This window comes from Dermacentor albipictus, chromosome 2, assembly GCF_038994185.2.
Source record: "Dermacentor albipictus isolate Rhodes 1998 colony chromosome 2, USDA_Dalb.pri_finalv2, whole genome shotgun sequence".
NCBI lineage: Eukaryota > Metazoa > Arthropoda > Arachnida > Ixodida > Ixodidae > Dermacentor > Dermacentor albipictus.
The window spans coordinates 27,435,350-27,459,235 of NC_091822.1; the positions used below are offsets into that span (position 1 = coordinate 27,435,350).

Genomic DNA, 23,886 nt, shown 5'->3' on the forward strand with positions numbered 1-23,886 from the left:
TGAGCACCTTAACCCTTTCAGGGTTGATTTTTTTTTATTGCAGACCCCAATTCTTCTGAGGGACCAATTTCGAAAAAAATTTACCGTAATTTTTCTACGGTGACCGTAAAGTGAGAAAAAATATTTTGCATTGGTTGTAGGGGTTAAAGGACGGACTTCGAGATGAAAACCAACTTGGGAGGATTTATTTTACATTATATACAGAGAGGTGAGAGTCAAGTAACAGTCGTACAGTCATAACGGGCCGGCAGCAACTCGGACGCTGCGGCCCGCGGCAAGAAGTTCAAGAGAGGTCAATCAGGGAATGCTCCAGAATGCTCTTCTGCTGCTCCCGGTCTCCGTCTTTTAAAACCTTCGATCTCGGGAAGACGCGTCATGTTTGGCCAATAGGAGAGCCCGCTCAGATGACGCCATCTTCGGCCAATGGAAGGCGCCCGTGCGGCGGTGTCACACCCGGCGGCTCACTGCGGTCTTGCCTTGCTGACTTGCAATGCTCCGTCAGCCTAGAGGGCAGGGGGTGACGGCGGACAAAGGCAGACACACTCAATTACAGCCGTCATCTTGTCACGGCGCATTACAGCCGTCTTGGTTCGAGACCCCCTTTTCTTCGCAACAGTGTCGGGCTATCCCTTCGCTTTCTGGAAAAGTCAAGCATTGAATAGTTCCCCGGCGGCACACGACCTGGGGGCCGCCAACTTGTTTGCACGTGTCTTGCCTCAGGAAGGTGGCATCCCTGCTTCTGCATTCCTCAATTAGCTGTGCTGCGATTCGATGTGGTCTGGGGAAATCGAAGTAGCCTCAGGAAACGGCGCCATATCTAACATGGTATACAGTCGAATTCACTTATAACGATACCGTTTTTAACAATATATCCATTATAACAATGAAAAGCTGCTGCACTGTCAACTTTTGTATGTTTTGCTTGGTTAAATAACCCGTTTATATAATGCCTCGATGCCGCATTATCAGTTGTAACGATGAAGTCTGGCTAGTCGGTGTCAGAGCCAAAAAGTAGTGAATTGTGAAATCCTTGAAGAAAAGAAAAAAAGAAAGCTAGAAATTCGAGCCGGTGCACGATGGCCTGCTGCTTGAATGGCCGCCGCACGCTCATTTTCCAGCCTTCTCCACGCTCCTCTCTCCTGTCGCCCTTCTACCCCTCTGAACACAAATGGCCTGTGCCCGGATCTCTACGCCGCGCCACCCTCCGAAACACGAACGGACCGTACCAACTGCGCTGCTCGCATCTTGTTTACTGGCTCCTCATTCAGCGGAGTTCTGCAAACAGCCCTGTATTTGTCTTTTGCGTTGAAATCACTCTTGGCCACATGGTTTCTCAGCCTCTTATGACTTACCGGCAAACCAGAAGATGGCTGACCCCCCCCCCCCCTCCCGCTGATGATCGGCAGTGCACTACATTGCCTGTGAAAAGAAGCGCGGTTATAGATTTGGAAACTTCTAACCCATGAGGTGATCGTTGCGAACGTGCTTTCATCGGATAGTGACGGCGACAGCGGCAGCGATGACGCGGAAGGGCAGGCTGCCTCACCGTTGTCCTCACAGGAGGCCAGGCAGATGATTCAGTCCCTCCGGGGCTTTGTTTTCACGTGGAAGCTTCCGGTGCATTACGTGGAGCACCTGGATGCCTTGGAGAAGTATGTCGACAAGGCTGATGGACATAGGGTTTTCTCGTGCAACGCTGTGCGACGTATGTGGCGAGACACTTGCGGCGATCTCGCCTCAGCATTTATTCTAGGTTTCTCAAGCTGACAGGCTGCCGCAGCAACCGCCTCGCATCTTTTAAAAGGCCCCTTTTGGGCCCACCAACGCGCTGCCTTGGCGGTGCTCGCATGTCACTTGCTGCCCGTGACCCCTCTTTGCAGTTATAGCTGTGCCATGCTTTAACGCCGACAGCCGCAGCTTGTTACACATGATCGGAGCGCCCAGGAAGCAGTTAAACGAGGGAGCACAATCAGCAGCCGGATGGAGGAAGGTGGTTAGGTTATAGTGAGAGGGGCACTGGCCTCCCCGCCATTATAGTTTGCTAAGGTCAGCTCTGTGTTACCCCTTCATTTTTGTCATGCAACCCGGTTTTAACAATTATCGGTTATAACAATGGAATTTTCATGGCATTTGAATGTTGTTATAAGTGGGTTCGATTGTATATGTACTGTTTATTCATGACTAACAATAAAAAAAGGAAATAAACTTAAAAGAATGAAAAAATTTGATGCATTGCTATACACATAGTTCAAGGCTTAGAAAACGCACACACGAGAATATTTCGCAAGTCTCAAATATTCCTGCTCTTACACTAACATTTACGTCCATAGCATGATTTAACTGCATAGGTGAGCGCACTCAAGAAAACTGTGGCTGTGTGCCTGTCTAAAAAGCAGAACGTATGACAAACTTCAGCTAATCTTCGTCTTATCGCCAACCAGAGGCAATTAGTTTTCGCGAGTCTCCGAAAAAAAAAATAAAGGAAACGCATGCACTGTGGCTTCCTTCCTAACGCACCCCTGTGAGCACTAAACAAGCGAGAAACAGGCAGTCACCCTTTGAGCGACTAGTAATGAGATAGCCATGAGTTTTGCGAGCGCAAGAAGCCGAAACAGCCCGCGGAACAAAACCCAAACCACCACCCGGCCGTGCACGTTCCAATGCGTGAGCAGTAGTATATAGATGCGCCGAAGCAAACTTGCTCTAAAACAAACCATGCAACAAAAACTGAGAAAGGGAGGCGCGAGAAAAGAAATTCCCTGTATTTCCACATAGTGGTAGCACATGCCAGAAAAGAAAAAGTTAAAAAATTGGAGCGCATTTTAAAGGGAAGCTGAAAGGTTTTCCAGAAAAAATGAGTGAACATCTGTACATAATGGTTTTCAGCCCTCCGAATTCGAATATCGTATCGAAATTGAGCAAAAGAAAGCGCAAATATATTTTATTTCGACGAAAAGTGCAATAGCGGACACGCCCAGCTCATGCGTCTCATTTCCGCCTGTGATTGGTCGGGCGCCTCGTGACGTCAACTCTAGTAACCTACCGCTGCTGCTACACATGAAGCGCGGTGCCAGGTAGTTTGGTGCTGTTTTTCTGACACGGTAATATAAAATTTAGAGAGACTGCATTTTTCTGAGGAGTTCGGCGTTACTCCCTACATGTACGAGCCGATTGCGAAGAGCCGGCCTCTCGAAGAAGCAAACGATGCTGGTGCGAGCAATGCTTTCGACGACGCGAACGAAAGCAAAGTCTTGGTATTTCCTCGTGTTGGAAATGCTCTTTGGTGAGTATGTTTTTTGCAAAGCGATCTAGTGATCTCGCCGATCTTTCGCCGATCTAGTGAGCTCGTTTCCGGTCAAACAACTATAGTGTTGAGTTCCTGCATGCCTCCTCGTGGAATGTAAGCGGGGATGCGATCGTCAGCATTTGTGCGCTGTCCAAAGCTGTCGGCAATCTACAAAGGCGGTTTAAACGCGTGAAAAGCTTCCCGGTTCATGCAGTACCTGTAGTGACCTTCATCTGTTGACTACCACGTTGACTACCGCTCTACATACATGCAGACGCACCAACAAAGGAATGCAGGGTCGATCGAAGCAGATTACGATGGAACGCATGCAGAAACAAGCGCGGTCAGGCACGGTCGCGGACGCTGCGAAGGAACGAAACACTAGAGTTGACGTCACAACACCGCGGTTTCCGGTCTCCGCTCGCATCGTCAGCGTCAGCAGCAGCGCGCGGCATTCGACGGGGGGCGGAGCTGCAGCGCAATTTCAACCGACGATTACGTCGCTCCTAATTGAAAGAAAAAGCCCAAATTTTACCTACATGGTTTATAAGGTATGCGCGACGCGAATAGTGTAGAACTTTGTGGATGATGCGCGGGTCCCAGTGATTACTCTGGAACATTCGACGACTGATCTATAAAAACCGACACACTTGACCCACTGATCAGATTTTTTCGACAATCGCCGAGCGTGGTCGCCGCTATCGTTGTTCTTTTGAGTGTAGCCTGCTTTTGAGGGCACAAGTTTGCGCAATAAAACGCGTTTCATCAATCACAGTTTTGCTGCCTTCTTCACTGTCACTACTACGTGCCAATATAATGCGTGATAACGATCGTGCCTGCAGAGTATTGCATCGCGACACGCTGTGGAAAGAGCCGAGATTTCAAACCAAACGCCATTTTTCTTTCTCCTCGTAGACGCTGCGCTCCAAGCCCGAGAATGACGTACATGTGCTAGTGCACCAATGTACACGTGTTTGTACTGCGTTATCCTAGTGGTGACACGTGACTTTGAGAATTATTCTAGGCAACATCTGTTATTTGTGTAATATGTTGCTTGAATAGGCAAATGAAAGCTTCAAAATAATAAAACACACAAAGCAAACGTCTGCATATTTTTGTTTTACTTTGCACTGCTACAAGAGAGATGTACTTCCATTTAGTGTGCTTGTTCCCACGTCGTGCACTCGCTCGTACAGTCACAGAAACTATGTCCTTTTCTACCGGGTTCAAGCGCAGGATCATGCTCTGTGATCTGCTTGTGTCTGCCTCAGTATTCATGTAGCACTGACTTATAGTTGTAGTCAGGTGTCCTTGTGCGCTGCATGAAACGAGACAACCATAACAACCAGACAGCCATAACAGCAGAACTGTGCTGTGTTGCAAAAAAGCAAGGAGAAAAAAAGTTAAGGCGGGGCCCGTGACGTATCTACCACACGATCCTTGAGGTTCGGTACAGAACGCAGGGAAGGAAATTAGCTTGCGGAGGCTAGACGGGGCAAGTGGAAAGAGTCTCGCTTTGCAGTGGAGTCCATCTCCTGAAAGCGTGGGTTCGTGGCACTATAATATTTCTATCTCTGCTATTAATGAGCCGATTTGAAAAATTTTTGCAGCAGAACACGTCCTAGAGGACACGTAACAACTTCCAGCGGATAACCGAAATTTGATATGGGGCATGGTGAGGGGTCCTTTAAGTAGAGGAGGACTGCCGATTGAGTTGACCGTTGTGCTGGTGGCACCTTCTATGCTCATTATCCGCTGTGTGCAATACCGCTGTGGAGTTTTACCTTGTTGGTAAACGTGTTATTGTGTACGCATATAACGTAGTCTGAAAATTGCTTTCGGTGCTTTCGAGTAACAATTACATTCACAAAATTCTTCAGACTTCATAACGAAGCACCACGCAAAAGAAACTTCATAACGGCACTATAGCAGCACCAGAATTTGCATGAAAGACACCGCATGCCTTGGCACACGGCGCATAGCATGGTGATTGTGAGGAAGTGCCATGGCACCAACAGGTTCTACAGGTTCCCGAGTGACCCGCAGCAAAGAGTGGCATGGACAAAGGCTGTTTCTTGTGAATATTTTACACCTTCAAAACATGCAGTGGTAAGCGTAAATTTTGCGGTTATGCTGCGCGTACATATTTGTAACATTTAAGATTTTATCTCAATGTTTGTTCTGTTATCTGCAGCGCACTAGCTCTCTCCTTTGTAGGGATAAGCGTGGTCTGTGGTGCTCACTTCGACCTTTTCACGTATAATGCGGCCATAGAATTACATTTTCTTCTTTTATTTTTGAGCTCTGCGAGAAACATTTTGCTCTAGAGACTTCGTCAAAGCAGCAATGTACACGGTTGCGCAGACTGGCAAGGTGATTGGAGTGCCTCTGCAGCGTCTTTTCCTCAAGAAACCGCAGTCCCCAGCATGTTTGCCAACTGCCACAAGTATATATTGCGCCCTACACTGCCCGCCCAAGGGGCACTAGAAGAAAAGAAAGCTTGATTAGAAGTGGCATCGTTGCAAAAAGCTATTCTGTTGCTGTACGAGAAAAAGAAGACCGAAAGGACAAAGCCGGCAGTTTTGTTGAGTTTTACGATGCTCGTTCAAACTTTTCGGTGTCAAGACTTCTGGACTGTGATCATCAAAGAGTCAAAGGTCATGTCTTTGAACCTAGCACTTCACCGTGCACCCGCTGTGCGTACTTCAGCGACGGTGCTAGTCGACCTGTGCGTTCTGTCTTTATCGGAGAAACCTGCATCGAGAACGTTCCCAGTGTGAATGTGCCTTCACACTTGCAAGACCTCAGCCAACTAAATGATGTATTGCAGTCCTTTGAGTAACTACACATTAATTGCTCTACAAATGGCAACCAAAAAGCTCATCATCTGGAAATTGTGTTGATGCTCTTGCACAATGTGTGCAATTAGTACCAGTTGCAAGAATTTCATAGACGGCACTTGGAAGTGCTGAAATTTGTAAGCAGCCAAGTGAAACTTATTTTGAAAAATTCTTTACGATACTCTCGAGAAATGCTTGTTTTTGTAAGACTGCTGTTGACTACAAGTTCATTCAAAGCTCCATGAAAGGTGAAATTGCCTAACCCTGTTAACATAAGGCGTCTCTGTTCTTCATATCAAGCAAGCCCTGCCCTAGAGCAGCTCGACTCTTGTTTCCTAAGCTATGCAAAATCGATTTTAAATGTGATGAAAGAGCATGAATGAACTGTGGCCGTGATGATGGATGAGATCCATTTACAAGCGTACTTTGACTACAAAGGTGGTTTTGTCGCAGGTTGCTGCTGGTAAAATTCATGTCCAGCTAAAACAGCTCATCTTTTCATGGTTCAGAGCCTTCTCTCAAATCACAAAGGTGTTGTTCATATTATGATCGTAGCCTAGATTGACACCAACACTCCAACGAATTCTTAAGAAAACTAATCATTGATGTCTTAACATTCATCGTGACCTCAGTGGGACACAAGCATTTATGCACAGGCAAAGCCATAGAACAAAGTATTTTCCAGTGTTTATTTCCTCAAGCTTTTTAACAGTAGTTCTAATTCTTTTTCTTACATGGCCAAAATGATGGTATTGACAGTCCTTATGTAAAGAGCGCGCTCAAAATCTGCTGAAGAACATTGCATGAGGCGAACCCCAACTTCTAGGCCCATCATGTATGTCTGATGTCACGGCAAAACGCGGAGGCCTTGAGTTAGTCTCGGTGTTGACCGACAGCCACCACATGACTCTGCTCCACCAAGCACGGATATCATCGCCTGCCCTTGCTGGAGGGCTCTGGTGGAGAGATAAAAAAAATTGTCACTGTCTTTGGTAATATACAGGTGGCTCAGGGATGCATCATTCTGCGATGACCCACTTTGGCGACACTGTCACTTTGACTACGCCTTGGCCGTCAGGCACGCGCTGATTGGCTGGTTGAGCAAAATCGGATGAGCTGATTGGCAGGTTTAACACTGCATCATCCGATTTTGCTCAACCAGCCAATTAACGCACGCCTGACGGAGATAGTGATCGAAGGTGATCGTCGCAGAATACGTCCTCAGCTTGAGAAGTGGAGTTCTGCTAACGTATATAGTTTCGCATGGTGGTGCTGCTTTACAGTCAAAACTTGCGATAATTAAATACTGCGGCTATGAAATTTTCACAACAAAATATTTTCGTATCCTCAACAAATACCCATAGGATTCAATGCATTTCGTACCTCTTGACAACGAAATGTCTCTGTATTACACTCGGGCTCCAAAATGTGCTCAATTGCGATTGGTTTGCATAAAAATTGCATAAAAATTGCGTAATATACCTCGACATTACACTTGCATGGGTGCTGCCATTTTTGTTTACAAAAACGACCAAGTGCGGGAAGCCATCACGCTGGAAACACGTCATGTCTGCCATCTTCTTGATCGCCCGTTTGAAGCTGCAGCATGTTGCTACCGACATGTGACGACGGTTTCTGCACACCCAGTGCAACGCATAATGTGTGCCTGGGAAAGAAAAACGTAGCAAAAACAGGGAAATCCACATCCCACCAACATGGTATTGTATATGGCGCTTGAGATGGCAGTCACAGCATGGAGCGCCATGCATCGAACCCTGATTGAGCGACCGTCTGGGAATACGCATTCCTTGCATCAAGGATGCTGGTTTTGGTGCCACCTGGCATGCATTGCGTAGGGATTCGGCACCAGGCATATATTTGTGCGAAGGGGCCGTAAACTCGGATCGACTGCCTTCAGGTATAGGATACAATCACTTTTGCGCTCAGCACTGGACGCATCGGCACCTAGGGAAACGGCTTGCACTGGAGAAATGCTGCTGCATGCATGGAGCACTGTTGCTCTGCATCCATTGCTGAGTTAGGCAATACAGTGGAATCTCGATGATACGAATCTCACGGGGTCACGAAAAATATTCGTATTAGCCGAAATTCGTATCATCGAAACAATTAAAACTAGCTAAATCAAAGAGTCAGAGGTGAACTCACTCAGACACACCTACGTAAAAAGGATTTATTTCTTGTAGAAAATTCTCTAATGTCCTCTGCCTCTTTTTCTTTGTCAGGTCAATTAGCAGACTTTGTTCAAATCCATAAAAATGCGTGCACGTGTCGTCGCTGATTTCGTTCGTGCACACATCAGAACTTAGTGCGCATGCAGCGTTTCAGCCGCCGGTGGTGGGTCCTTCGCCGTCACCCACGTCTAACACAAAGAACGCGGCCCGAAGCACAGCAGCCACTCCGTCCAATGGCACGCGGAAAATGAAGAAAAGCACAAAAGCAACACAAGTGCCACCGCTTCAAACTCTTCGCGCCCAGTCGAGGACTCCGCGCTGTCCGGCGCCGCGTCCGCGCCTCCGCACCAAAAGAGAGAGGGAGAAATCGCGTAACTGCGGGCTGTTCTCTTTCACACTGCCATCGGTGGGGCTCATGCTCGCGGTCGCGTCCGTCCGTGCGCTGGAATCGTGCCAACCGGTGCCAACTGTGGTCCCTCCTCCGGGCAGCGGCGCAACCTCCTCCCCTCCTTAGCAACCGGCGCGCCGGTCAGGGGCGCAGCTGCGCATAGCAACCGTGACGTCACACAGTAGCGATAGAACGGGCGCGCGCGCGTAGGCGGTGGCACCGCCGCTCCTTCGCCAGCCGTTTCGTTGCAGTCGAGTGAGAGGCCCGTGTTGCGCGCCATGCGGTTCGGGGAAGCGCCAGCGGACGCCGGATTCCCCCAACACCGAACGCCAGAAGAACAAGGAGCGAATGCGCATGCCACGAATGAACATGTCACCAGATGCGAAAGCAAGGGAGGCAGAAAAGAAACGCCAACAGCGACTGATTACATTGCCGGGTACCAAAGGCAGGGAAGCAGAACGAAAGCGGCCGCAGCGACAGGCGATATCACTGAACACCAAAGCGAATGAATTGGAGCGCAGACGGCAGCAGCGTCTGGCTTTCGCCAAGCACACTTTCAAATTTCCAATGTCTTCAGGAATTTTCGTATCAACCGACGCGGGTCGAAAATTGATTCGTAACAACCATTCTCTAACACGTTGCAAAGTAATGGGGCTCGGCCGGGACCACAGAAAAATTTGTATCATCCAGAAATTCGTATCAGCCGTGATCGTATCATCGAGATTCCACTGTACCTTGCAAAAGTGATTGCATCTCTGAAAACAATTGACTGAGAATACTATTCCACAGCAGTGCTGTTGGATGCATGCAGTGCACTTTGTAATGTCAGCAATGCGGTTCTATATCCTCGCAAGTTGCCAAAGTATAGAACTTGTTGTTGGGCAAGTTGGTACATATTAGCAAACATTTAACAGCACAAATAAATGATCACGGAGAGAGCACACAAGGACTACACCTGTCCTTGTGGGCAGTCTCTGTGATCACTTATTTGCACAGTTAAAGCTTGCCGAAGTAGGCTAATGGAATTCTGACAGTAAAGTTTCGTTCTGCAACGCATTACCTGTCTATGCTGTCTCATTCTGCAACAACGAAATTGCAACAACGCCTTCCCTTCTGATTTCGTTATTGCGAGGTTCAACTATAGCAGTACCTTGTATCTTAAGATAGAGGATACATTTTTTCATGTGTTAGAAATACAGATACTGATACACATCTTGCAGACACATAATACACGTACAAGATACGCAAGGAGTATTTAAGGTTATAGCTTTGTGGCTGTGGCATTGCCTAAGGTCGTGGGTTTGATTTGGACCACGTCAGCCGTATTTCAACTGGGATGAAATAAAAAACTCATGCGCTAATATTTAGGTACATGTTAACGAACAACTTGGTGTCAGAATCCAGAGTGCGCCACTATGGTGCCTCATAATCCGATTGCAGTTTTGGCACTTAAAGCCGCATAATTAAATTAAAGTACTTCTGCCACGATGTGATGTGCCATGTCAGGTGTGATTACAGTCTACGCCCGTTACAACAGACCCGCATAAGACTTTTAGATATAATGGAGCATATTATTACGATATCATCGAGCAATGCTCAAGAGACGAGCTGCCGCGAGAACGATGAAGTTGGTCTGTGCCCTTGGCGCGAGCGAGTGTCTGCCTGTCTGTCTGGCTGTAGTGTAAATAGCCTGTAAATAGCCTCTTTCGTCTGTGTCTTTCCACATGTAACAGTATTTCAACCTTAGTTTCTCTACCTATTTATATTAATGTAACGAAGTTCCCGTTTAACGGATGATGGTACAACGGACTTTCAGCTACAGTGGGTGAAATTAGCGGCAATTTTTGTTGAAATCGGGCGTGTAAAACGGAGTTTTGCCGTGTCGACACAGGCTTACAACTGGCTTGTGAGGATCAGCGGACGATTGCAGCTCACTATCAGATGCGCGATGGAGAAAAGTGAGGAGTGGAAGCATGCCGCCTTTTTTTTTTTTTTTTTTTGCACTCGAGGCATGGGGAGGAGGCAAGGGAGAGGGCGTTGTACTCCGGCGGTTGCAGCTTGCAGTGCGGCCTTGCAGCCGCCATACCTTAAAAGCGATCCGCAATGTAGACAAAGTGCAGCCAGTGCCAGTAGCTTCATAAGCGTTGTGCTTTCAACGTTTAGTTCGCATTGAAGTGAGAGACCGCAAGAAAATAACCTTGTTCGCTGCTGCTGCCGTACTTGGTCACACCAGCGCTTTGACAGCATGTCCACGCTTTTAAAGGTCAGGAGTGAGTCACGTGAATGAGAAGAGACAAATTTGTCGTGGGTGACGAGACCACGGGTTGAACGGGCAGTCGATACTAAACGGATAGAACATCTCGGAGCCATAATGAGTGAACTGATGGAACATAAAGAGGGAAAACTCGGTGCTCAGGCGGCCTGGCTCTACTGGGAGGGTCAGACAGCTGGACAAAACCTGTAGCGCCGAAGTTCTGGTGGTGTGATGTGCTCCGGTCAATGCCACCAGTAGAGAATGTTACACCAACAGCACTGGGGTGTGAAGGTGCGTCATCAAGAAAGGTGGCTACCAAACCAGCGACGTATATGCAACCGCATGCAGCAGAACCTGTCTATTAAACAACATAAAAGTACAGGCTGCAGTGTAAAATGCATGCAGATAAAATTGAGCACTCGGGGGACCAATATCTGGGTTTCAGTCTTAAGGTAGTGAACGTGGGCGTGAAATTTAGTTTGTCATCGAAGAACATGCCGAATAGTTTAATGTGGTCCTGATGTTTTAGAAAAGCACCGTCTAATTGCGTTGGCGGGTGACGCTTAGAAGTTCCAATGTGCCCGTTGTCAAAAAACACAAAAAAAAGATTTTTGATCACTGATATTGACCTTGTTTTGCCTGGCCCAATCACAAATCAAGATTAAGACCGATTCTGCTAGAGCCTGCAATCGCAAACGCGATGAACCGGAAAAGAGGACGATGGTGTCATCCGCATATGCTTGTATGTGAACACCCTCGCGCAAGTGGAGACTAAGCAGGGAATGAATGATTAAATTCCAAAGTGGAGTGCCAATTGAAGGGTGCGCCGAGACTTCAGTGTTTGTCCGAAGAGCCACCGTGCGGCCAGTAAGAAAATACTGAAGGCGATAAAGGTTCGCAGGGCAATGGTGTTTGCAAAGAAAAAATAACACCGCATCATGCCAGACGCTATCAAAAGCCCCAGTAAAATCCAAGGAAATTAATACCACCGGCGCCTTCGCAGCCTTAAACACACTGAGTCGCTGCTTTAGGACATACGGGGCCAGAGGGGCACTCCGTGCATGAGTGAAACCAAATTGATTTTCATAAATGAGATGATGAGAATGAAAAAAGTAATAGAGATGGGAATTTAGAAGGCATTCAAGAGTTTTGCCAAAATGAGAAATCATGACGAGTGCTCTACAGGCGAAGGAAAGTGAGGGAAACGGCCAGGCTAGGCAGAGGGAAAGGGGCCCAAGCACATGCGCTGCAAGGCTTCATGAGATACTGGTGTTGGGGCTCTCTGCAAAGCAATGCCGTAGTTCCCTTGTTCCCGCTAGCAGTGCGAAGTGCGACTGTACACCTCATTTGAGCCATTCACGCTCTTTCTAAGACGATGACAACGAAGAATTTCATACCAAAACAGTCGCCAACCAATAATTCATACTTGATGGAGACAGCCAAGAAGTCAGAATAATAGAGTACAAAATACCAGATTTGTGAAAGATAAGCGACTTTATTCCACAAGCAGCAAAAAAAAAAAGAGGTGGGCCGCATTCTTGGATTGTCACCTTCAAGGAATACCTTTGTTCCCATGTGACTAGTGCAAGACGCATTGGCGTCTATGAGTGACTGCATTCTTAGCACAGTACCAAGTATGCTATCTTATCACAGTGGAGAAATGCTGTCGATCGATAATGTGCCCCATGCTAGCTACACGAAATATTGTGAAAATGAAAGTATCTTCAAGAGTGATCGTCCTAGTTTGTCTGTGCATTTCTATGTGCACATACGCTTGCCTCTGGCCTAGACATGCCTTTTCACATATTTTTGTGCTTCATCAGTGCCCAGAGTGATGCTCCGCATGTATTGTCAACGAGATCAGCTGGCCATGAACGGGTAATAAGAATGGCATAGAATCGAGCAGAAGGTATCGCTATAGAATCATGACCCCTATTATCTTTACCATTGTTTTGAGCAGGCCCCGGCGACGTATCAAAATGTAAATATCGCTATTGCTGCTCCACTCAATGACTAGACCCTTGTGCTCTGCAAGCACTTGCACTGTTATACACTAGTGCAGTGGTTAGCATGCCTGGCTCCAATGTGCATGTTGCCAAGTTCAAATCCCATTTCTTATGCGAGGCAGAGTTTAATTTTAAGCACATATTCCTCAAGAGCACGAGATTGATAATCGGCTGCAGCGGCCACATCTCGATGAGGATAGGGGTGAAATCCAAACACACCTGTGTACCATGCATTGGGGGCACATAAAGAATCCTAGATGGTCAAAATTAATCCGGAGTCCCTCACTACGCCATGTCTCATAATCAAATCATTGTTTTTTGGCACGTAAAACACCAGCATACAATTCTTTTTTAAGCACATATTTGGCTATATACGCTGCACATTTTGCCCAGGTTTGTGTGCAGTACCTGATCTGTTTTTGAACAGGTTTAACAGTTCCAATGCTCACTGGCACCACTGTGTGGGCCCGGGTCATGTATTATATGGGTGGCCTTGCTGGGGCTTTGTCTTCAGTGTAATGGCATGATGGGCAGGCATGATGACAATAGTTGTCATGAGTTTAATGAAATGGGTGGACACTACAAACCCAGTTTTGAGTTCCTGCATGCGACTGGCAGGAGAGGCTGTGAAGGAAGGGGTGTATGAGCCTGCACCACTTGTTTCCGTGTGCACAGATAGCCTTGGACGAGCGCAAGCGGTGCTTCTCATGGGGCTTTGGCGGCTATGGGCGGCTGGGCCACAATGAGCCGAAGGACGAGATGGTGCCCCGCCTTATCAAGGCCTTCGAGGGACCCAACCGGGGACTCTGCTCAGTCTATGCGGGTGGCACGTTCAGCATGGCTGTCAGCGAGCTCGGTGAGTCCGTAACAACCACCGAGAATACCTGGCCGGTGCATCAAAGTAACAGTTAAGCCTAGAGTTACTTCATAATGGACCTACTCTGGGTCCCAGGTGTCAATGCTTACCATGTAAAGTTTGGTTCGATTACCTCCTGCGTTGTGAGGAGGACTCTGTGTGTCATTTCTGTGCTGTTAGTTCAAATTCCAGCAGCATAGTCAACGTCTGTTTGAATCTCTAAAACAGGCTGGCTTTCAGGAAGTCCCATTAGGCTGTCTTGAAACATAAGCAAAAGCTCCCCAGATGGAACCCTACCAGTTTTAAATGTGGCATTGACCCCTGGAGCATCGTCATCCGGGGTATTTGTAGAGTTTTCCTAGTGTACCATACAAACGCTGTATTGTACTTGCAGCGAAAAGCCTTTATATGCAAAGCAATTTTAGTAGTACAGTCGAACCCATGTACATAGAATTATCCCTTATATTGAACAATTTCACTTACCCAAAGTTACACAATACAGTTACAGGTACTACAGATATACAGTGAACGCTCATTGAGACATGCTTGGTCGAGCCGAATTCTCGCGTATAATGAGCATGGGAATGTTTGTTTGGTTTTCGGTAGGCTCAATGCAAAAAAAAATCCGCCTAAGATGAACCGCCTTGGATGCACTCTTCAGTTAAGACAAACATTCGGAGTGACCGCCACCACTATCAATCCTGGAGGCTAGGGTGCCTCGATGTGCCACGCCTGGGAGCTCGCACATTGCCCGCGGACAGAGGTGAATACAAGAGGAGGAAGCACAAAGCGACAGTGATTTTTCACACCGTCGATGCAGGTGATGTGCAAGCGTGCGGGTGCTATTCGCGTAGTGCACGCCGATGGACGCTCCACTGGTGGCGGCCTTGCAGAGAACACACGGGAAAGCAGCCAGCTGCGCGCCATAGTTTGCTGTGCCGTTGATCGTGCTTCTCGGTCTTCTCACGTTTTCAGAGCAAAATAAGCAACACTCTTCGCATGTGTGGGGGGGCCAAAGCTTTAAGGAATGTCGAAGAATTATTGCACAGAGGGGTGCTCAAATACTGGCGAGAACGTGCCAGCGATACGGTTCCAGTAATTTCTTGCAAAGCCTCATCAGTGGGAGCAACGGCAGCAATGGATCGTTGCCGTTCGGTGAAAAATTTCTTGTTCTCATCCTTTCCTTTGTCGCCTCGGTGTTTTTTTCACTCGATCATATTTAGAAGGATAAGCAGAAAAGTTCATCTGAAATGCAGCATGCAGTTTAAAGGCATCTCGCTAAAGTTCTGAATGCCATTTGCTGCTTATACTGTTTTCCGCTCCTTTACCACGTTGCACTAGCTAGGCAGTGTGACTGCATGAGCGCATTGTGTTGTATGTTAAATCTACTGAGGCCTGTAAGGTCTCAAATTGTTGGTTTTATGTGGCCTGGTAAATCCTCATACCAGCTGTTGTGCACTTCATGCTCTTGCATCTATTTTATGCTTGGATTCGTGCATGTTGAACTATTGCTAGTTGCCTCATGCATAACACTTGTTGATTTTCTTGAGGTGCGAAGTTTTTACCCTGCCTTGTTCGTAAAGGGTCTAAATAAAGCTGCATCTTATCAGAATGATACCAAGCAAGTGCTTTTTTAACAGCTTTATTCGTTTCGCCTGAGGACATCTTAGATGTTGTGTTTTTGGGGGGAAATATGTTTAGAAAATAGGTAGTTCAGGGCGAGAATTGCTAATAGTTGCTGCATATAATATTTTTGTTCCATTTTCGCTGAAAAGTTCACATCACATTTAGGAAGTCATGACACCTCGATGCTGTCTGAGCAGACTTAGCATGCCGAGTGGTTTGTTTGTTTCACAACGTAGTCCCAGTACCAGTTGTGACTGTGGAGGCAACATTCCGGGAGCGTCGCCGCACACCTCTAGCCACGGCGTGACTAAGTCGACTGTGTGTGAACAACAATACGTGCGTCCTCGACTCTCCGTCGCTGGAGCCGAGTTTGACGAAGTCGCCATTGTAACTAAACGGGCTCAGCGAACTAACTATTGTTACTGAGCCGCGGGAACGTCTACTGACACCCCTTCCCACGCGCCGACCAAGACGCCAGACAGTGGGCAGCCGGCAGGCGCGCTGCAGTTCGGGGAATAAATGCCCCTACGGTGCCTGGTCAACTCGCCTACAGTGCTTGGACAGAAGTTTCCGTCACCTGGGTATCGGGAGAGGACCGAGTGTTTAAAAACCGCTGTTGTGTGGCTGCTCAGGACTCTCTCTCTCAAGCAGTCATGTTAGACTGATATAAATACTGTAAATAAACCCATATTGCTCGTTCTCGATGAGAAGCAGTCCTTCCCTTCATCAACGTCCTCAGCGTGGATAAGTTAAACAGTCCCCATGAGGTCCAAATAAACGGTCGGCGACTTATACGACGCTTGTTTTCCGTTGAAGTGCGTCAAACAGAAAAATAAAATATGTAAGCCATGGATTACCCCTGACCTAGCTGCTCGAATACGCAAAAAGAATGCTTTATATGCTGAATTCATAAAGACCAAAAATCTAGAACTTTTCCGCCGTTTTAAGAAAATTAGGAATCGGTCTAGGTAAAGACAAAAAAGGCGAGGCGCAAGCATTGTTTCAATGCCTTTAGTTCAAGTTCATCTTCGGATGTTACATGGAAAAACCTGCAATCTGCTAAATTACAATGTTCCTTGAACAGATACATAGATTGAAAATAAATGTTTTTGAGGTAAAGCACAAAGCACTTGCAGATGCTTTTAACAAACATTTTGTTAACATTGGAGCAAACTGCGTACCAATCAATTATCTGAAATACATTTCTCAAAATTCTAGTTCTCTATTTCTTTATCCAGTACATGAGGGGGAAATAACTAATACAATTTTCAGCCTAAAAAACTGTAGTGCCAGGGACATTCACGGCCTTCAAATTAAACCTATAAAATATGTTGCTAATCTTATATCTCAGTGCATTACTTATGTCCTTAACTTCTGTGTAAACGAAGGTACCTTTTCTCATAGGATGCAGATGGTGTGCGACATTGCACTTTTTAAGAAAGGTGATAAGAACGATTTGGGAAATTGCCGACCATTGTGAATACTTCCTGTGTTTTCAAAGGTTTTCGAAAAAGTTATGTTAAGGCGGCTAACTGAATTTGAGCAAAAACGTATTCTGCTAACCGACAGTCAATATGGTTTCCGTAAGGGGATGGGCACTCAACTCTCTTTGCTAACACAAAAAGAACACCTACTACAGCATTTGGAGGAAGGCAGACTTGTCCTCGGCATCTTCATTGACCTATCAAAGGCATTTGATTGTATTAATTGCAATATTCTAATTCAATAACTTGAATGCTATGACTTTCGTGGCAACGTCGCTTCTCTTATATGTTATCTAGAATACTGCCAACAAATACAGTCACCGACCGTTTATTCAGACCTCACGGGGACTGCGGAAATGTCCGAATGAACAGGTGTCCGAAAAAGCAGATTAAGAAAAAAAAATGAAGTCCTTTATTTCCACACACTTATTCGGGTTCGGCAGTAGGCTTGAAGAAATCGTGACTGCGCCGTTGCACGCTGTTCCGTTTACGCGCAATCAGATAAGCCTGAATCTTAGAGCAGGTCGTACGGTCACTATAGGCGGCTGAAAGCACAGTCACTGCATGTACACGCTCCGCATGCGACGGCAGTAGCGCATGGTGCGTCATCATCTGACTCAAAAGTCATTGTCCAGCGGTGCAGCAGAAACCTGATGAATGATCTCGCCGTCGTCGAGTTCTGCGTACATCAGTGCAGCAGTGTCAGCACCTGTGAAACTGTCAAATGAGACGGTGTCCGGAGTCGCAATGCAACCACTGCGCAGGTCTCGGCAGAATATTTTCCACGTCAGTAGGGAGCACATCGGAAGGCGACAAGTCTTGGGCCTCCCGGCACCTGCTTGCCGGCATTCCCCAGCGCAGTCTGCGCGGGCACTGTCGGCGCCATTAGAGACTTGACGCGATGTTTCCGTATGCTGTGTTGGATCACCTCGACACAGCACACAGAGCAAACACCACCATGCCGACACCAGTCACACAAACGAAAAAACGTGGCCTGCTCGCAGCGTCGTGCGCGAAAAAAACAAATCAGCAGCTGGATTGTCTTGACATGGCTTATTAAGCTGAAACCGGAACTGCTACAGAGCCACTCTATCAAACCAGGCAAAAACAATGATGATGAGCGGGGATTTCCAGTAGCGCCACTTCGTGGGGATGCAAGAAAGCTCCGTTCAAAACAAAAATGGCGTTCAGCAAGTTGAACACATGCACCGGTCAGAGTCGGTGCATGGTGCTTTCGACCGAGTTGGCTCAAGGAGTGTCCGAAAAATCAGGCGAGAGGTTGCAAGGTGTCCGAACTTTCGGCAGTTGTTATACATTATGGCCTATGGGAAGAATGGCGGTGCCGCGAAGCTGACCGAATAATCGGGCATGTCCGAATTTTTGGAGTCCGGAAAATCGGTCAGTGACTGTAGTTGTCATAAATGGCTATCACTCAGATCCACGACCTATCTCCTGGGCGTCCCACAGGGTAGCATTCTAGGGCCTTCTTTATTTAATATGCATGTGAATGACATTGTTAAAATTAATGAAAGTGTGAAATTTATCATGTATGCTGATGACACGAGCATATTGATAGGTGGTAAAGGTATTGATGACCCGGACGACGACGCTAATTTCACGTTAGCAAAATTACATGAATGGACACATAGGAATAGCCTCCTGATAAATGAGAATAAAACAAAAGCTGTAATATTTCAAGCTAAAAACAAACATATCAATCGGCAAACTTATCTCATTAAATGCAGCAAACACCTCTTGAGATTACTTCCAGTATTAAAACATTAGGTGTCACTTTTCATGAACATATGTCATGGGATGCTCATGTGGATAGCCTGGCAATTAAACTTGCACATGTAATAATAGGTTTAACATACAGAATTCGCCATATACTTCCACTGAAAATTATGATGTTAAATCTATAATTCATTGTTTTCCAGCAGAATAAACTACTGCCATCTAATACAGTAGAACCCGGATGTATGGAACCTGCATATTTTGAATTATTGGCCATATCGAACACACAGATTACCCCCTTGAAAATGCTATGTAAAAGTAGAGAACAATTGCGTAGTATATCGAATTCCATCTTCGCCGGATATTTGATATATAGAACGCCACACCGTGCCCTTGTAAGGTGCACTTTTCCGAAAGACATTTGTGTCCCGTCCTCGGAAGAAAACATTTCTGCAGAGTCAGTCAGCAGCCTCCTCCTCTGGGCATGTGTGGCTGTCGCCTAGCGACGGAGACAGGAAACAGGAAGTCCTGTCTGGTCGGGATGAGACATGACAAAGAATGACGTGCACCAACCAAATAAAACTTATTAAAAGACAAGGCATTTCGGCTTCCACACGTTTTTCTTTGTCACCTTGCAACCTTGTAGCCTCCCGTTGTTAGAGTTGGTGGTAGGCTTATGTGGCAAATGCTTTTCCCTTGTTACCTGATCCCTTCCTGAAGAGGGGGTGAGGTGGTGTACTGATGAACCGTTTAACCTTTTTACGCAACCGAAAGAGTCTTTTGCCAAGTGCAGTCAACTCTTGTTTTGTTGCAACGAACCTTGATAATCCAACAAAACATGTGTTCTATCCAAAGTCCGTAATATCCGCAACGCCTCACTTTCGAAGCTTTCGGCGCGATGCCTAACAACTTTATTGCAAAGAGTAAGTGACGAACATCCAAAGTAAATAAACAACAAAGAAGTTACAGTTTTGCCTGAAAGGCAAAGCATCGATTGCGATAGCGAATTAAGCAGGATAAGCGCGGCAGCAGCAGCGAGCAAATTGACCTTCGTGCTGTCTCTCGCTTCAACGGGAACTAAACGTCGAAAGCACAGCACATACAAAGCTACCGGCACTGGGCACACTTTGCCCACATTGCAGATGGCTTTCAAGATAAGGCCCCCGCCTGGGCGTGCACTTTGTCCACATCGTAGAACACGTTTAAGATATGGTGGCTACGCCATAAGCAGCAGCCGTCTGAGCATAATCCACTCTCTCTGGCCTAGCCCCCCCCCCGCAGTGCCTCGCACGGTGTGTTTCCGCCCCGCCTTCCTCCCTTCCACACGAGATATTGAGTCTCGATTGTCGTCTGACCTTCGCAAGTCAATTGTCAGCCCGTGTCGACACGGCCAACGTCCATTTTATATGCCCGATTTTGAAAGAAAATTGGCTGCGGCTTAGCTTAGCTAAGCCTGGATATACAAAGCAGAAGCTTGGTTTAGCCTGGTTAAGTCTTGCTTTCACTTGGTTAAACTTTGATTTAGCTGTAAGTATTATACTTAAGTATACAATCATCGTTAAGCCAGGTATAATGGCTGCGCCTAGGTCAGTGGCTAGAGATGACTATGATTAGGCTTTGAGAGCCGATCGGCTCACTCTTTCTCAGTCTCCAACGCTAGCTTCGCGTGCTTGGCATTCCAGACGCTCTCCAGTGAAGCAGCTCACCGGGCGATATCCGCAGGGTGGTCAGAGGCAGCTTGGCGACGACGGCTCAAAGCCTCCCGCTCCCGCGCAACTCTTCAGAGAAGACGGCCCAGCCTCGCTCTCACCCATGGCCAAGCTCACACCGACTAGGCGAGCACGGAGCTCCCCTTAGCCAGGTGCACGGCGTGTCATGTGGTCAGGCACCGACGCAGCTACGGAGAGCGCATGCGCCAAGCTGGCAGCGGAGCTCGGCGCGGCGAGTCACGTGATGCGTTGCCAAGGCTGTGGTGCAGCTGCGATCAAGTGAAGGTCAAATTGCTGGCGACGGCAAAACTTGGCTAGACTAGGTTAGTAAAGCTTTCGCTTTAAAAATTGGCGCTAATTTCGTCCGCTGTAGCCAATAGTCCGTGGTAGCGCGGTCCGTTAAAAGTGAACTTTGTTTTATTAATAAAATAGGTAGAACAAACTAATGCTGAAGTATAGTCTGGTATATTCGAAACTCTATTGTAGGCGGGTCCATTGTAACGAACATAGACTGTACAACGTTGTCACAGTAAGCCCGAAACTAAGACACTCCGAATGATTTCGCCGTTTCTTTCAGCCAAATCTCTCATTGAAGTAATAGGCCCAGGTTATAAAGTAACGAAGATGGGAAGCGGTGATCTTCTTAAACTTCGTGACAAGCCACAGTACAAGAAGCTCTCTAAACTTGTAGCATTTGGGGACATTCCTATTTCAGTAAGCCATCACAAGTCAATGAACACAATGTGCAGTTTCATCTCGGAAAATGACATTCTTGAACTAAATTAAGGTTAACTACTAGAAGGATGGCAAGAACAGAACGTTGTCAAGGTGCAAAGGATAAAAATAAGGCGAGATGACAAGGAAATACCAACTAGGTAGGCATATAATCATTACTTTCAGAACCAGCAACCTTCCTGAATCAATTGAAACCAGTTACTGTAAGCTTCCTGTCTGACCATACATCCCAAATCCGCATCGATGCTTCAAGTGTCAGCAAAGCTGCAGAGCGCGTGCTACTCCTGCTAAGTGTAGCTCCACTGAACACTTCTGACATCTGCACTTCAGCAACCCACTATGCCAACTGTGAAGGAGACTACCCTGCCTACTCGCGATCCTGCCCCGCATGGAAAAAAGAAAAACCAATAATAAAACTGAAGGTCAAACTAAATCTATGTTTCGCAGAAGCACTTAGGCGTTTTTTCACACAATCGGTCCAGTCCTCCCTGCACCGGCTGGCAGCGCCACATAATTCGGCAGCCACTTAAGTCACACGGAGTGTGACTTTGGTCACGCCATCAGCCCCCTCGGCTGGAACAGCTAGCGCTGTTCTGCCCCCTACCAAGCAGGGCCAGCAGACTCCCGGGCCCACCGGACTCGGGGCCACTGCCTGTGCAGATAGATCCAAAACCCCCGCAGACGTGCCCCCTAATCCGTCACTATCCGCTGCCTCAGTTGAGGTGGTGGCCACGATAAACACAACGGCGGCATCTCAGACGCCCAAGGAACAGTGCAGCTCCCTCAAGCACACCAGGAAGAAAAATCCTGCATCACAGGGTCTGGAAAGGTCTCGTTAGTTACTCTCATTTGTATCGCTTAGACACATCACAAAACACATATAATATGGATACACAGGTAATACAGTAAAATGTCAGGCGTTTACTCCACAATCTAGAAGACATTAAGGAACTCTTACATAAGTACAATCCAAAGATGCCGTGTGTCCAAAAAACGCATCTTAATCCTTCACAGTATGCCATTTACCGAAAAGACCTCAACGGCGGGCTTGCCTTGTCAGGCAGTGTGGCCATCGCAGTAGATAAGGGTGTTGCTTGCTGGCAATTACAGCTTAAAATGCCCCCAGAGGCAGTTGTGGTATGTATGGTGCTCTTTAATAAGCTGGTCAGAGTTGCCTCGCTATACTTCCCCCCAAACTACCATCTTTCAAAAACTGAATTTCACAGCTTTATCTACGACCTGCCCGAGCCTTATATTATCGTAGGAGGTTTTAGTGCACACAACACTGTTCGGGGTGATTGTTGTTATGCCAGAGGGCACTTAGTAGAAAACTTCCTCTTCTCTACAGATGCATGCTTGCTAAATGGGAAGGAGCCTACATTCTACAGTGTCGCAAACAAGACATTCGCATCTATCAATTTAAGCATCGCATCAAGTACACTCTTACTGCATCTGGAGTGGAACATGATTAAGAATCCGTATGGGAGAGACCATTCACCATTGTTGTAAAGCTGGCCAAAGGTGATGTGTGCTCTTCACATATCCCCCGGTGAAAAGTTGATTGGGCCGAATGGACACGAACGATACAGGGAGCTCACACATTTGACCTGGAATGGCACCCGTACACTTTCTGTCGATCATGCAGTGGCATATTTCACGATGTTTATAGTTGACGCAGCGTCAGTATGTATACCTGAAACAAATAGATTGCCCTTTAAGTGATGTGTTCCCTGGTGGAGTGCGGAGTGTAAGAAAGCTCATAGAAATCAAAATAATGCTTGGAGCCACCTTCGAGACTCCAACTACGGAAAACCTTATCATTTTCAAGAAAATAAAGTCTGAGGGTAAAGGAACGTGCCGCTGTGCCAAAAGGGAAAAACTGGAAATAAAAAAGAAAAGCATTAATTGTTATACTGACGACAGAAAAGCCTGGAACAGAGTCAACAAAATTAAAGGTCAACAGACTCATCCTCTCTACCTTTAGTAAATACACAAGGAGACACTCTTCAGGACCAAGCTGATTTTCTGGGGGCACATTTTCAGTACATTTCTAGTTCATCCCATTACTCACGTACATTCAGGAGATACTAGCGACAGTCGGAGCGACTGCCTCTGTATCGGAAAAGGAAAAGAAATGAATCATACAACTGTCCATTTACAATGGCAGAATTTGAGGCTGCTATAAATCATTGTAATAAATCGGCCCTTGGAAAAGTTTGAATAGTTTACAAGATAATTGAACACCTGCACCCCAATGCACACTAAACACTCCCATTCTTTTCAACGCCATAGTCTCTGCCATCGACATTCCGTCCACCAGAAGCAAGCAGTCATAATTCCTATTCTCATAGAGGGCAAGGACCTGCCTTCGGCCAGCAGCTCTCACAAGCTGCTTATGCAAGCTTTTTGAGATAAATACCAACTGGCGCCTGATCTACCTTCAAAGCAACAAAACACAAGGTCCCTTGCAGTGTGGCTTCAGGGAACATGCATCCACAACAGGTCATCTTGTCTGCACGGAGACAAATATCCGTGATGCCTTTGTGCACAAACACAGGGCTTCTACCAACCGGGAAAACCGAGAATTCTCAGGGATTTTGAGTAATCTGGGAAATCTTGGGGAAAATTCAGGTAATTTGTGCCTCTATCAGGGAAAATTAGCTGTAATTTTATTGAAAGGGTCGAAAGCCACGGTAATGCTGGATGAGTAAAAGACAGGAATCGTAACGAATTGTCTTCGACGTGCTGTCGTCAGCTGGAGGAGTTGCCAGTGTAC

General features: G+C 46.7%; 1 protein-coding gene across 3 annotated transcripts in view; it reads left to right on the plus strand.

Annotated features, from left to right (window-relative positions):
* LOC135897900 (protein RCC2-like) overlaps positions 1-23,886 on the plus strand; it is an 87,131-nt gene that overhangs the window by 43,939 nt on the left and 19,306 nt on the right. Inside the window, exons 5-6 of one of the 3 annotated variants that reach the window (XR_010563186.2) lie at positions 13,642-13,822; positions 20,389-20,698. Coding sequence is in view for 2 of the 3 variants with exons in the window: in XM_065426585.2 (XP_065282657.1) it covers positions 13,642-13,822; positions 20,349-20,362 (195 nt within the window). In the remaining variant the exon portion in view is untranslated. Of the gene's footprint in view, positions 1-13,641; positions 13,823-20,348; positions 20,699-23,886 lie in introns of those variants that run through there. The other 2 variants (XM_065426585.2, XM_065426584.2) reach the window with 2 other exon arrangements.